The sequence below is a fragment of the Geotrypetes seraphini genome, chromosome 2 (assembly GCF_902459505.1).
Source record: "Geotrypetes seraphini chromosome 2, aGeoSer1.1, whole genome shotgun sequence".
NCBI classification, from domain to species: Eukaryota; Metazoa; Chordata; class Amphibia; order Gymnophiona; family Dermophiidae; genus Geotrypetes; species Geotrypetes seraphini.
In genome coordinates, this window is record NC_047085.1 from 297,211,333 (window position 1) to 297,224,511 (window position 13,179).

At 42.5% G+C, this 13,179-nt stretch overlaps 1 protein-coding gene across 6 annotated transcripts in view; it reads left to right on the forward strand.

Moving 5' to 3' along the window:
• The window catches only part of TRIO (trio Rho guanine nucleotide exchange factor), an 830,868-nt gene that overhangs the window by 763,225 nt on the left and 54,464 nt on the right, over positions 1–13,179 (forward strand). For all 6 annotated transcript variants that reach the window (XM_033929845.1, XM_033929848.1, XM_033929849.1 and 3 more), the window contains 2 exons: positions 12,075–12,213; positions 12,929–12,956. In XM_033929845.1, the coding sequence (XP_033785736.1) occupies positions 12,075–12,213; positions 12,929–12,956 (167 nt within the window). The remainder of the gene's footprint in view (positions 1–12,074; positions 12,214–12,928; positions 12,957–13,179) is intronic.

Below are 13,179 nucleotides of genomic sequence, written 5' to 3' on the forward strand. Positions count from 1 at the left end.
CCATAAGCCTAAGATGCTTCCTGGCTCTAGACCTCGCCTGACCAGGGGGATAGCACAGCTGAATTTTCATCCCATCCGGTGAACCTCACAGTACGCCAGACCCCCTGCGGCAGGACAGCATTTTGAAGCATCCTCTAGACCTCGCTTTGGAGGTGCAGCGCCAACAGTCTTCCAACTCCCTACCTTCTGTCCCTCCCAAGAGAAAATTATGACGCCACGAAACCCCCTCGGATCGGGGGGCGGCTTTCGGCCTTCCTTCCGGAATGGCTAAAGATAACCTCGGACCAGTGGGTCCTAAAGGTACTCAGGGGAGGGCCTTTGACTACAGTTCTTCCGGTCGCCGGCGGACCTCTTCCTGTCCTCTCCCAAGGGAAATCCGGACAGGGCCAGCAAGGTGCGCGCTATGGTGCGCCAGTTACTTGATCTGGCGGCCATAGAGCAGGTCCCAAGGGACAACTTGGGCTCCGGGAGATACTCGATTTACTTCATCGTGCCAAAGAAAGACTGAAGATTGTAGACCAGTTATGGACCTGAAAGCAGTAAACGCATTCCTGTGAGTTCCGTGTTTCCAAATGAAAACAGTGCATTCTGTAATGGCAGCAGTGGCGCCTGGGGAGTTTTTGGCTTCCTTGGATCTCACGGAAGTGTACCTCCACATCCCGATATTTCCGGATCATCGGAGGTTCCTGAGATTTCATGTTCTCAATAACACATTGCCCAGTCATCATCAACCAGGGTAGATATGCTGACCCAAAAACCCTCCCAACACATCCCCCACAACCTAGGAGGAATCCCCATTTTCTCATACACCCCTCACAACTAAAAAACGATCTATCACCTCATAAATGCCAGTTCAATAAATAACAAAGGCATCATACTAAGTGATGTATGGCAAATTGTAACCTGGAAACTCTAGATTTATTGGTACCTAAACCCCTAGTTAGTATCAAGTTAGAATACAACCTTGCATTATAAACTTGTACTGTAATTAAGTCAAATTGTAACCTGTTCACTATATAACCCGTTCTGAGCTGTTTGGGGACAACGGGATAGAAAACGAATGAAATAAAATAAAAAAATATATTTATATTACACCATACAAGCTTTTGACCTCCAATAAATCCAAATCATCATTTCTTCTCACAAATAATAATGTTTCTATAGTATAACTACTTCGCTCCCTATCTAAGCCCCAAGTAGCCAATTAAACTTTCCATTATCCTCCATTGAAAACAAACAACGCTAAAAAAACTACCAACTGTTCTCCACACATCCCCCATCTCTACCCCAGCCTTCCTTACATAGTTAACTGTCCCTCAGGTCACTATAGATACTGTGGTTTGACTTTTCTTTATGTAACTGCACATCCCAGCCTTTTCTAGTTCCCACACCTTCTCAAAGTTCCCTAACTGTCCATTCCACAAGGCCATTAACTTGGACAGCAGATACAACCTGATCCAGTCAGGCCCAAACTTTCTGTACTACACACGCTTTCTGTTTGGTAATCATGAAAATGCCGTTGTACAAATAAGTTCCTATGAAGAAGTGCAGAAACAGCTTAACTTTTGGTGGGGGGTTAACTTTAAAACTTTTTTTTCAGCAGACTTCTGGCAGCAAATGCAAAACACATTTATCCAGGAAAGCCTAAGAATATGGTAAAATTAAGTGTTAGTTGGAAAGGTTCAGTTGCTCCCTTGCCTCAGCCCTCCCTCCACCTTTTTTACACAATTCTCAGGCAGTCTTTGCCTTTCAGGTGTTCAATTTCATAGCCATTTGTCATTTTACAACATGTGTTTCTACTTTAAGATGCTCCAGACTCTCCAGGCAAATGTATTTTGACATGCTGATGGTGGTGAGGGCTGACAGAGTGACCTCAGTAGAAGAAGCACAAGGGACTAAGAGCCAGATGCACTAAACAGGATTGGGAAGACTGCATGGGTCCGCTCCAATCTGATTTTTGGCTGATTCTAGAAAAGCTATTGATGCTCTCAAAATTTTACATGCAAATGATTCACGCGGAGGTTCATCATAATCCCTGTCTCTCCTGTCCAATTGACCGACGTGAGAGTGACACACATACGCAGAGCTGGCAGGGGAAGCACAAGGGACTGACACACACACCCCAGCCAGTGAAAATTGGCAGGAGAGATGCCCACTTCCTCATGCCAACGTAGGCCCCTCCCCATGCCAAGCACCACCCCCTCCCCATTCCGTTCTCTTCCCCCCCCAAATAAGGCAGGAGGGGTGCCTACTCCCTCCTGCCACTGGATGCTCCCCCAAACCAATACCTCCCCCCCCCCCCCCACTACCTTTGCACGCTCCCTCCAGCTCTGAGGCCTGCCGATCCAAAATGGTAGGACTTCACCTCCTCGGTGCATCATGTGATGCATGGGGAGGTGCCTAAGGCCCAGAATGGCTCAGACACCTAAGGCTTTTCCCAAAGGGCCTTAGGCATCTGAGCCAATCAGGGCCTTAGGCTATTTCCTCTGTGTCCCGTGGGCTTCTGTTGGCAGGAAGGAGTGGGCATCCCTCCTGCCAATTTTTGCTTGGGCATCAAGAGGGTGGAAGTGCTTTTTTTCTGGTGTGTTTTTTTTATGGGGCAGATAATGTGCATATGTAACATATGCAGAGCATCTGTGCCCATTTTAAAAAATGCTGGTAAGGCAGGTAAACTAACTGGTCTTGACCAATTGCTTTTTAAATCGCTTTTTTTATCGCATGTTTTTGTGCATTGCCAAGAGATATTAGTGCATCAATCACTCAGGTAGTTTGCATTGGGTTTTAATATTAAATAGCTAATTTGCATTACTGGATCGGAAAATGGGCGATTGAGGAGAAAAACACGCAGTGAGTTGTTTTGTGCATCAGACATGCACTGGAATTCTTCTATTAAGCAGTTATTAAAATCTCTAAATGCTCAGAGCAAATTTATTTATTTTATTTAAGTATTTATATGTGTCCCGGTAGACTCGCACTCTAATATACTTGGGGCAGTGGGAGATTAAGTGACTTGCCCAGGGTCACAAGGAGCAGTGTGAGGTTTAACCCACAACCTCAGGGTGCTGAGGCTGTAGCTCTAACCAATGTGCCACACATTTCCTAGGGTTTAGTACTTAGGTTTTGAAACCAATCTCTCCTTTGTGACATTGTTCTTCCAAACAATCAGTTTTAAGCTGCAATGTGTTGAGTTTGTTTGCAGTTTTTAGGGTCCAGTTTCATCTTAAGTCTAAGAACTGTGTGTACAGAGAAAAGGGCACCCTAGAGGACAGGAACGTGAAAACGAATGTGGAGGAAACTGGTGATTTTTTTTTAAAAATACTATTTGCTCAAAACTCCAAGAACACTCAAGAAATGTTAATGGATAACTTAAAGCTCCTAAGCACTAGCAAGCCTTGTCTTTTTTGAGGGAAGGGGATGAGGGGGAAAAGAAGGGTTAAAACAACTAGTTTTTTTAACTAGATGAGCACTAAAAGGAAATTTTTGTATTTTCTTTAATTTTTTTGTTTTTTTTTTATTGCTACTGAACATTTTCTCTCACCACCTCGGCATTATCCAGCTTCTCATCTCTTTCCATCACCCTAGTCCTCCCCATCTCTCTCCCACAGTCTCTCATTCTCCAGCCTTTCAGTAACTCTCCCCTTTCTCTTCCCTGTATTCATCTCTCACTTTCTCTCCTCCCCTGTGTAGTCTCCCCCCCCCACCCTCTTATGCAGAAACATCTTACCATACTATAATTACAGTAGCCCCTAGGACTCAAGGAGCAACAACCTAATGTATGAAAAGGCAGCACTGCAAATATTCCACTGGACCCGAAAACATCAGTATACCATCTAGTGATAGAACAGAAGAAATAGAAATGGAACTACTACAGATCTCTACACAAAAACTACAGTACATATTAGAAGAACACCACAACTGGGTCACATGCACAAAACAGACCGACTCTCAACAAATATAAAACAAGGGACTCCAGATCAGCAATAGTAATATGAAGGCAATAAACTGAACTGGAATCTAGAAACTACAAGAAGTCAAAGTTGCACATACAGCAATATTAGAGACAGAGAATTACATTCAAGATATCAGAGGTGCACATGTTCTAAATAATAAATTCAAAATAAACTATTTGGCCATTTTATTTTTCCATTCAATTTGGTCCACGTGTTTCCTCTCTTGTTTTTCTTGTCTTTCTAGGGTCTCCTGTTCAGTTGACATTTCTTTTCTTTCCATGTCCACCATCCATCTTCTCTCTGCATCACTAACTGTCTTGTCCAGTATCTCTCCTATGTCCTTGTTCATGTCCTCCCCACATGTTCAGCATCTGACCTCTTAGTGTTCCTATCCTTCCCTTATATTCACTTCTCCCCATGCCACCACTTTTCCCAGCATTGCCTCCCTGTCTCTTTGTTTACTCCACACCCAGCATCTCTATTCTCTGATCTGTCCCTTTCCTCTCTTTTCCCTTCATCCTGCACCCCACATGCTGGGTCCAGCATCTCTCCCTTTCTTTCCTTCTGCCCCCCCCCCTTTGTGGACTGACATCTCTCTTTACCCACCTCTAATTTGTGTCTTCCCATTTGATCCCCCCTCCCTGGGTCCAGCATCTTTCCCCCTCTTCCCTTCTTCTAGTTCAATCTCTCTCTCTCTCTCTCTCTGTCCCCTTCTAAGCACACCTCTATATTCTCCCGAATTGCAGCAAATCCCCCTCAACCAGGTTCAGCACATCCCCATACCCTCTCTCTTCCTCCAACACAAGTTTCAAATTTATTAAGTTTTGATTAACTGCTTGTCAATGAAAATCTAAGTGGTGTGCAATAAAATACTTGAAATGAAGAGGGAAAAAAGAGAAGAAATACAATCTGTATATAGGAAAAAAAAGGGGGAAAGGGAAAGCACACAAGGTAGCGAAATAAAATGTGCCACATAGCATAGAAATTAGAATCTTACATGTTAAAAACATCTTTGAATAAAAATGTTTTTATTTCTGATTTAAATTTCTGTAAAGTATCCTTCTGTCTGAGCAATATTGGCAGGGCATTCCATAGTGTTGGTGCAACCACAGAGAATATGGATTTACGAGTAATATCATAGACTATATTATATAAAGAGGTAACAGATAAGAAACATTGGTGAATCTTAAAGACCTAGTTGTAGAGTAAGGTATAATCAACCTATCAATAAAAGCAGGAGAATGTGTTGATTTAGCTTTGAATGTCAAAACTAGGATTTTAAAAGTGATGGGTGTAAAATTGGCAGCCAGGGAGCTTTTTTCAGTAGAGGAGTCACATGATCGAATTTCTTAGCATTGTATATGAATTTTATAGCATTATTTTGAATGAGTTGAAGCCTTCTCATTTCTTTCTGTCTAATGCTGTGGTGTAGGGAATTATAATAGTCCAGATAGGAAATAACTAAGGAATGAACCAGAATGTTAAGGGGACGCTAGCTCTAGAAGTGAAGAAATAGAACAAATCATTTTGAACTTAAAGAAACATTTTTGGACAGCTGATCTAATTTACATTACATTAGAGATTTCTATTCCGCCATTACCTTGCGGTTCAAGGCGGATTACAAAAGAATTATAAACGGTGGGTTACAATGGAAGATCATTTGTCATTTCTAGAGAGGTAAAGAGTAAGTCAGGTAGTTTCAGTGTGGCAGTAAGAGGGAGGGGAGGAAGGACGGTGATAAATGATGGTGATAAATGAGTTTATTGGCTGAAACTACATCTAGCAGTGTCTAGCTGAATTGGGAAAGATCGAATACAAATTGGTGCTCGAAGGACTTCATGATCTCTAGTTGGAAACAAGAGCTTTCTTCTTTGCAATATTTAGAGACAGCATAGTCTTAGTCAGCCATTGATTGATTTTATCTATTTTTAGATTGATTTCTTGTATCTCAGCTGGGGTGTGTATGTTTGACGAGGATGTAAAAGTTGTATGTCATCAGCATAAGCAAATACCTTGAATCCTCTCCCCGGTCCAGTAACTCTCCTTTCAAATTGCTCACTGTTCCCCTTTCCCCTGACTCTACCTTTACTGGTCTTCCAAACATGGCCGAAGGCAGCAGCAATTTACAAATGCTACCCTGCCGCCAGCCCCAGAGTCTTTTCAGCATTGGGTCCCACCCCTGAGGAAACAGGAAGTTATGTCAGAGACGGCGGGACATAATGCCTACAAGACTTCAGGACCGGTGACAGGGCAACGTTTATAAATTGCTGCTACCGGCCATGTTTGGAAGGCCAGTGAAAGTAGAGTCAGGGGAAAAAAGAATAGTGGCCAATTTGGAAAGAGAGTTGCTGGCTGGGGAGGGATGGGTTGGAAGTACAGATGGGAGAGGTGAGGGCAAGAAGAAAGTTCTAGAGGTGTCACTCCTTGGAAAGTGCTTCCTCCGACCTCTCGTCTGGCTTTGGCAGCTGTCCTGTCGGCATACAGTGCACAGTATCTGTGTACAAGGTCAGAGGGAGGAGCGAGGAGGTTCCAGCAAATCCACCTTGATGCACAGAATGCACCAGTAGATCAGGTGATAGGCCTGGCGTGACCTGAGCTGACTTGGCACGTGCTGTTTATTTGTGCTTCACACTTACTTCTGCATCGAGGTCCGGACATTGAAACTGAATTTGAATTTTTAGCAGGTTGCTGGCCATCGCCATACCCCCTAAATAGCGAAACCCAAACAAAAAGAGGGCAAAAGAAGAAGCCACCCGGACGCCCTGTCAGAGTGCCAAAGAGAAACATAGAAACATGATGGCAGATAAAGACCAAATGGCCCATCTAGTCTGCCCATCCGCAGTAACCATTATCTATCTCTGAGAGATACCACGTGCCTATCTCAGGATCTTTTGAATTCAGACTCAGTCTCTGTCTCCACCACCTCTTCTGGGAGACTGTTCCATACATCTACCACCCTTTCTGTAAAAAGTATTTCCTTAGATTACTCCAGAGCCTATCACCTCTTAACTTCATCCTATGCCCTCTCATTGCAGAGTTTCCTTTCAAATTTTAAGAGACTCGACTCAAGCGCATTTACATTACGTAGGTATTTAAACATCTCTATCATATCTCCCCTCTCCGGCCTTTCCTCCAAAGTATACAGATTGAGATCTTTAAGTCTGTCCCCCATACACCTTATGATGAAGACCACCTACCATTTTAGTAGCCTTCCTCTGGACTGACTCCATCCTTATTATATCTTTGTGAAGGTGCTGCCTCCAGAATTGTACACAATATTCTAAATGAGATCTCACCAAAGTCTTATACAGGGGCATCAATACCTTCTTTTTCCTTCTAACCATACCTCTCCCTATGCAACCTAGCATCCTTGTAACTTTCACCGTCACCTTTTCAACCTCTTTGGCCACCTTAAGATCATCACATACAATCACACCCAAGTCTCGCTCTTCTGTCATGCACATAAACTCTTCATTCCCTAATCTGTACTATTCCCTCGGGTTTTTGCAGCCCAAATGCATGGCCTTGCATTTCTTAGCATTAAATTTTAGCTGCCAAATTTCAGACCATTCTTCAAGCTTCGCCAGGTCTTTCTTCATGTTATTCACACCATCCAGCGTCTCTACTCTATTGCAGATTTTGGTATCATCTGCAAAGATGCAAATCTTACCTGACAACCCTAGGCTAAAGAAAAACTATACTTAAAAGGAGTTTGGGCTAGAAGAACACAAATGAAGTGCGTTTGAATAGTCTGGTTTTTAGGAGGAGAGGGACAGAGCAGAGCTACATGCTGTGAGCTAAGATAGAGAATCTGCCTTGCAGGGAGGAGGGGCCAAGAAGAAGACCCACAAGGCTAGAGACCAAGGAATAAGACCATTAAGGTCAGTGTCTGAGACTAGGGCATAGTGTATGTCACTGAAGGCACCATTTGCCAGGTCCTCAGTAATTAGAAAGCGAGGTTCACATACATCTACTAGGACTTAAGTGATTGGAGAGAGAGGACCACATGCTGAGGCTGACCTATCAGACTAGATGGATAGGATAATCAGGAATTGACAGCAGCCCTGAACACGTTAGAGCTACAATATGAAAAACAAATGCAAAATGTTCACATAACTGTGGGGGCAGAACAGTACAGATAAGTGCTTTTGAATACTTGACTTTATCTTTTAATTTTGACCAAATGGCTAATCAACCGAGCAGTGTTTTCTTTGGAGGCTAACTTTCCCTCCATCCCCTTTAATTAAGCTAATGAGTCCCATCTGTGAGAATATACTGCTTGCTTGTCCCGGGATAAAGCACAGCTACTTACTTTAACAGGTATTATCCGGAGATAGCTGGCAGATATTCTCACATCCCACCCACCTCCTCTAGTTGGCTTCTTCAGTTGAGTATAAAACTTACGAACTCACGAGCTGGCGTCACGTGGGAAGGCACTCACACGTGTTGCGCGGACAGTCTCAAAGCCTTCTAAAGCTTAGTGACAATACACCTTAGCACTGTCCGTACTGGGCTCTAGGGATGACATAGAAACATAGAGTATGACGGCAGAAAAGGGCCGACGGCCCAAGAAGTCTGCCCACTCAAGAACCCTCCCTCCTCGAGAATCCATCTTTTAGTCATTCCTCTGGAGCGACCCCACCTGTCTGTCCCATCATCCCTTGAAGTCAAGCGTGTTACTGGCCTCAACTACTGACATGGAAGACCATTCCATCGATCAATTACCCTTTCGGTGAAGAAGTATTTCTTGGTGTCCCCATGAAATCTTCCCTCCCTGAGTTTTAGCGGATGCCCTCTTGACGCCATGGGACCCGTAAGAAAAAAAGATTTCTTCCTCCACCTCAGTGCAGCCCATGATGTATTTAAATGTTTCTATCATGTCCCCCCTTTCTCTGCGCTCTTTGAGAGAATATAATCGCATATGATGTCACCCATCTGTGAGAATATCTGCCTCCTGTTCCTGGATAACACCTGTTACGGTAAGTAACTGTGCTTTATCTCATACCTTACCATTCTGAACTGCACATATGCCCTCTGAGAGACATTTACTAAAGAGCTGCTGTTCTGACTTTTGATGATGTTTCAAGTTGTTTGGGGCCAATATTCAGTGCTATTTAGATGGCTGGGAACAGCTTTTGGCCATCTAAATAGCACAGAGCCGGCTATCTTCTGATATTTGGCGGGGGATGGCTAGCTATCTCATTAGTATCCTGGTCTCTAGATTGGCCGCTGACTGGCTATGTCACACAACATTGCCGATCATCACCAGTATTTAGTGCCTTGTCAGCTAAGTTTGGCAGCCAAAGACAACAAACAGGCTGGCGATCGTGCTTGTTATTTTGACTGGGAAAGTGAATTCTAAAAAACCTTTCCACTAGAAAATTGGTTATTGTGAAAGTATGCAAGGAGGCATAGTCCCTGATGAAACCTAGAGTGAAACAGTTGGGCAGCCATTGGGCATAAAGATAAGTGCCTTTCCTTTATTAAATCATAAGAAGCACATTACCATTTTTGTGCCTGTAAAAATAACTAAAAGAATTAATACATATATGTCATCATACCAAGACCGATAATGAACACATCACCCCTGTAAGGACACAAAAAATTAACAAGTAGTGCCTCGGGTGTATGAGTTTGTTCACCATCTCACTCAAGACAGTTTATTGAACAGCTTGCGCCAGAAGACGTATGAGGAGAGACTGGAAGCCCTAAATATGTATACCCTAGAGGAAAGGAGAGACAGGGGAGATATGATTCAGACGTTCAAATACTTGAAGGGTATTAACGTAGAACAAAATATTTTCCAGAGAAAGGAAAATGGTAAAACCAGAGGACATAATTTGAGGTTGAGGGGTGGTAGATTCAGGGGCAATGTTAGGAAATTCTACTTTACGGAGAGGGTAGTGGATGCCTGGAATGCGCTCCCGAGAGAGGTGGTGGAGAGTAAAACTATGACTGAGTTCAAAGAAGCGTGGGATGAACACAGAAGATTTAGAATCAGAAAATAATATTAAATATTGAACTAGGCCAGTTACTGAGCAGACTTGCATGGTCTGTGTCTGGGTATGGCCGTTTGGTGGTAGATGGGCAGGGGAGGGCTTCAATGGCTGGGAGGGTGTAGATGGGCTGGAGTAAGTCTTAACAGAGATTTTGGCAGTTGGAACCCAAGCACAGTACCGGGTAAAGCTTTGGATTCTTGCCCAGAAATAGCTAAGAAGAAAAAATTAAAAAATTTAAAAAAAATTTAAATTGAATCAGGTTGGGCAGACTGGATGGACCATTCGGGTCTTTATCTGCCGTCATCTACTACGTTACTATGTTAGCTCAGAATTTTTCTACATTCAGCAGAATTGGGAACAGCTTTTGGCCATCTAAATAGCACAGAGCCGGCTATCTTCTGATATTTGTCATGGGATGACCGGCTATCTCATTAATATTCTGGTCTCTGGATTGGCCGCTGACTGGCTATGTCACACAACATTGCCGGTCATCACCAGTATTTAGTGCCTTGTCAGCTAAGTTTGGTAGCCAAAGACAACTGTCTAAAAGGATGGTATATCTTTGACTGTAGAGACTTTGCCGGCTAGCCACTGAATTTTGACATAGACAGTTATGTCCCAGCCGGCCAAAAATAGACTAGAAATTCAATGCCGATGGCTGGATATGGCATTAGCATTGGATTTCCGGTATCAATGCAGAAGATCATTGGCAATCTTCTGCAGTCTGAATATAAGCCCTAGTGCCTGTAAGGTCACAAGATTCTATGTTCACTGATTTTCTTGCATCAACTAAAATTATGTGACTGGCTTTTGCAAATATTCTGTGAAGTATCCAGAAGAGAAGTGCGGATCAGAGAGAGGCTAGAGACATAAATTCAAAGCATAAAATCAGAGGAACAAGTCATGAACCTTGCACCAGAGATATCGGGCATTAAAAGAGAACATATTGATAAAACTAGAAAATCTGGTCACACCACTTAACTAATAAATCATGATGTTGCTTCTCCTTTTATAAGCACTTTGATGTGCTAGACAAACTGTCAATCAAAATTTTAAGATGCTTAATCTAATTCATAGTGTCTCTTTACTCTATCTGTATATGCATCTGTATACAGGGTGTAACAAAAGTTTCTGAACCCCTAGATCAGGGGTGTTAAAGTCCCTCCTCGAGGGCCGCAATCCAGTCGTGTTTTCAGGATTTTCCCAATGAATATGCATGAGATCTATTAGTATACAATGAAAGCAGTGCATGCAAATAGATCTCATGCATATTCATTGGGGAAATCCTGAAAACCCGACTGGATTGCAGCCCTCTAGGAGGGACTTTGACACCCCTGTCCTAGAACCTTGCATTTTCTGTAGCACTATAAGAAAACAGATCAAAAATTCAACATTTTAGTAACAAATACTGTTTATTAATAAGATTGTCTTTCAGTATTTGGTGATTTGTCCCTCTGCTGACACACAGTAATTCTGCAAGGGAAGCTTTCTACAATTGGATTGAGATCAGGAGAATTCCCAGGCCAGTCAGTCCATACTGCAGGAAACAGTTCCTTGATCTTTGTCATTGTGATCCTGGATATATAATAAGTAAAGCACTGTACAATGGGAGTCTTTGGAAGCTGGAGTCATTCACCTCCTGCTACTCTGGCTAGAAGAATGAAGTGAATCTATGGCATAGTGACCTGTGTAGGTCACCAGATGACAGCACATGCCTGAGATGGCTTGATCAGCAGAGAGAAACAGCAGCAGTATCTGGGTCACCAATTTATTCAAATTTAGCTCTCAGGTTTTTTAGTATTTTCCCTTTCAGAGAGCTTACTGTATAGTCTAATTTTTGTACTTGAGGCAGTGGAAGGTTAGGTGACTTGCCTGAGATCACAAGTAGAAGCAGCAGAATTTGAACTAGACTTTGCTGGTTGTCAGTTGCTGTTGCAACCACTGTATTACTCCTCCCTGTCTTACTCTACAGTCCGTGGAGAATGCCAGAAGCAACTTAACTTATTTTGCAAATGTCTGACTGGTGCCTGCTATTGATATGTCTTTGTACATGTGCATGAGTACTTATACTCTCTTAGAAGTTCATTTTCAAAGAGGTGCCTGAAGCAATTTGTATACCTTCTAGGAAGTCATCATCTTGGCACACAGCGCTCCGACTGAGGAAGAAATCTGAGAAGAAGGATAAGGAGGGCAAAAGGGAAGGCAAGTTAGAAAATGGTTATCGCAAATCAAGAGAGGGACCGCCCAATAAGGTCTCGGTGAAGGTGAGCAGGTGATACAGCATTCTCCAGTGGGATGCAATAGGAAAAATCCAGAAGAGCTGTTCTTATTCCAAGAGTTGTAGCCTGTGCATGCATTTTGTGTGGTTCTGATTGCTTTGTACAAAAGGGTAGAAGCCAGTAATGGCCGCTTCAGTTCTAAAGATCACTCGTGGTTTCAGAGGGCACATAGAATTTACACAGTATAGGTTGCTTTTATGACCAGCTGCATGTCTGACCAGTATGAGTAAAAAAAAAAAAGTGGGAACATGTCAGTGTGTGTTGGCAATGAGATTTCACTCATAACACAAAGGTTGTTTCTAACCTGATCTTATTCGAAGTGCATTTTATTAAACTATTAACACCATACCCATCCGAAACGAAAGAGTATCTTATTGATGAATGTCTTCCCCATAATTTTGAATATCCATCTGGATGTTTGTCACCCAGTTGCTGAGTGATTTTTTTTTAATGAGCCTGTCGGAGAGCTGTATTGCATCTCTTTCATGGAATCCGTGGGATGTGTATTCCTTTATAGAGGGTTTGTAACTCTTTGTTGAATAGAGAAGAGAAGTTTTTGTCAACTTGCTGATTTATAGGTTGGATTTTCCTTGAAGTTCCTCTTTAAAAAAATTTTTTTTTATTTTTTTATTTTTTACTAGTATTGAATGTTTTTCATGTAATGCATTTATGCTGATCCATCCTTTGGTGTTTTTTTCAGCTCCTAAATCCCAACTATATCTATGATGGTAAGTTGATTTAATACTTAATATCAAGTGTTAAATTGCCACAGACATCCTAGAGCTAAGCAAAAGAATGAATTATCCCATTTAAGATCTGATGGGTATCTCCTCCTAACCTGGGTTAGCCACTACTGGAGACAACATACTGGTCTGGAATGAACCATTGGTCTTGACCCAGTATAGCACCATATGAGTTTTTTTGTTTTGTTTTTTAAATTGAATGATTATA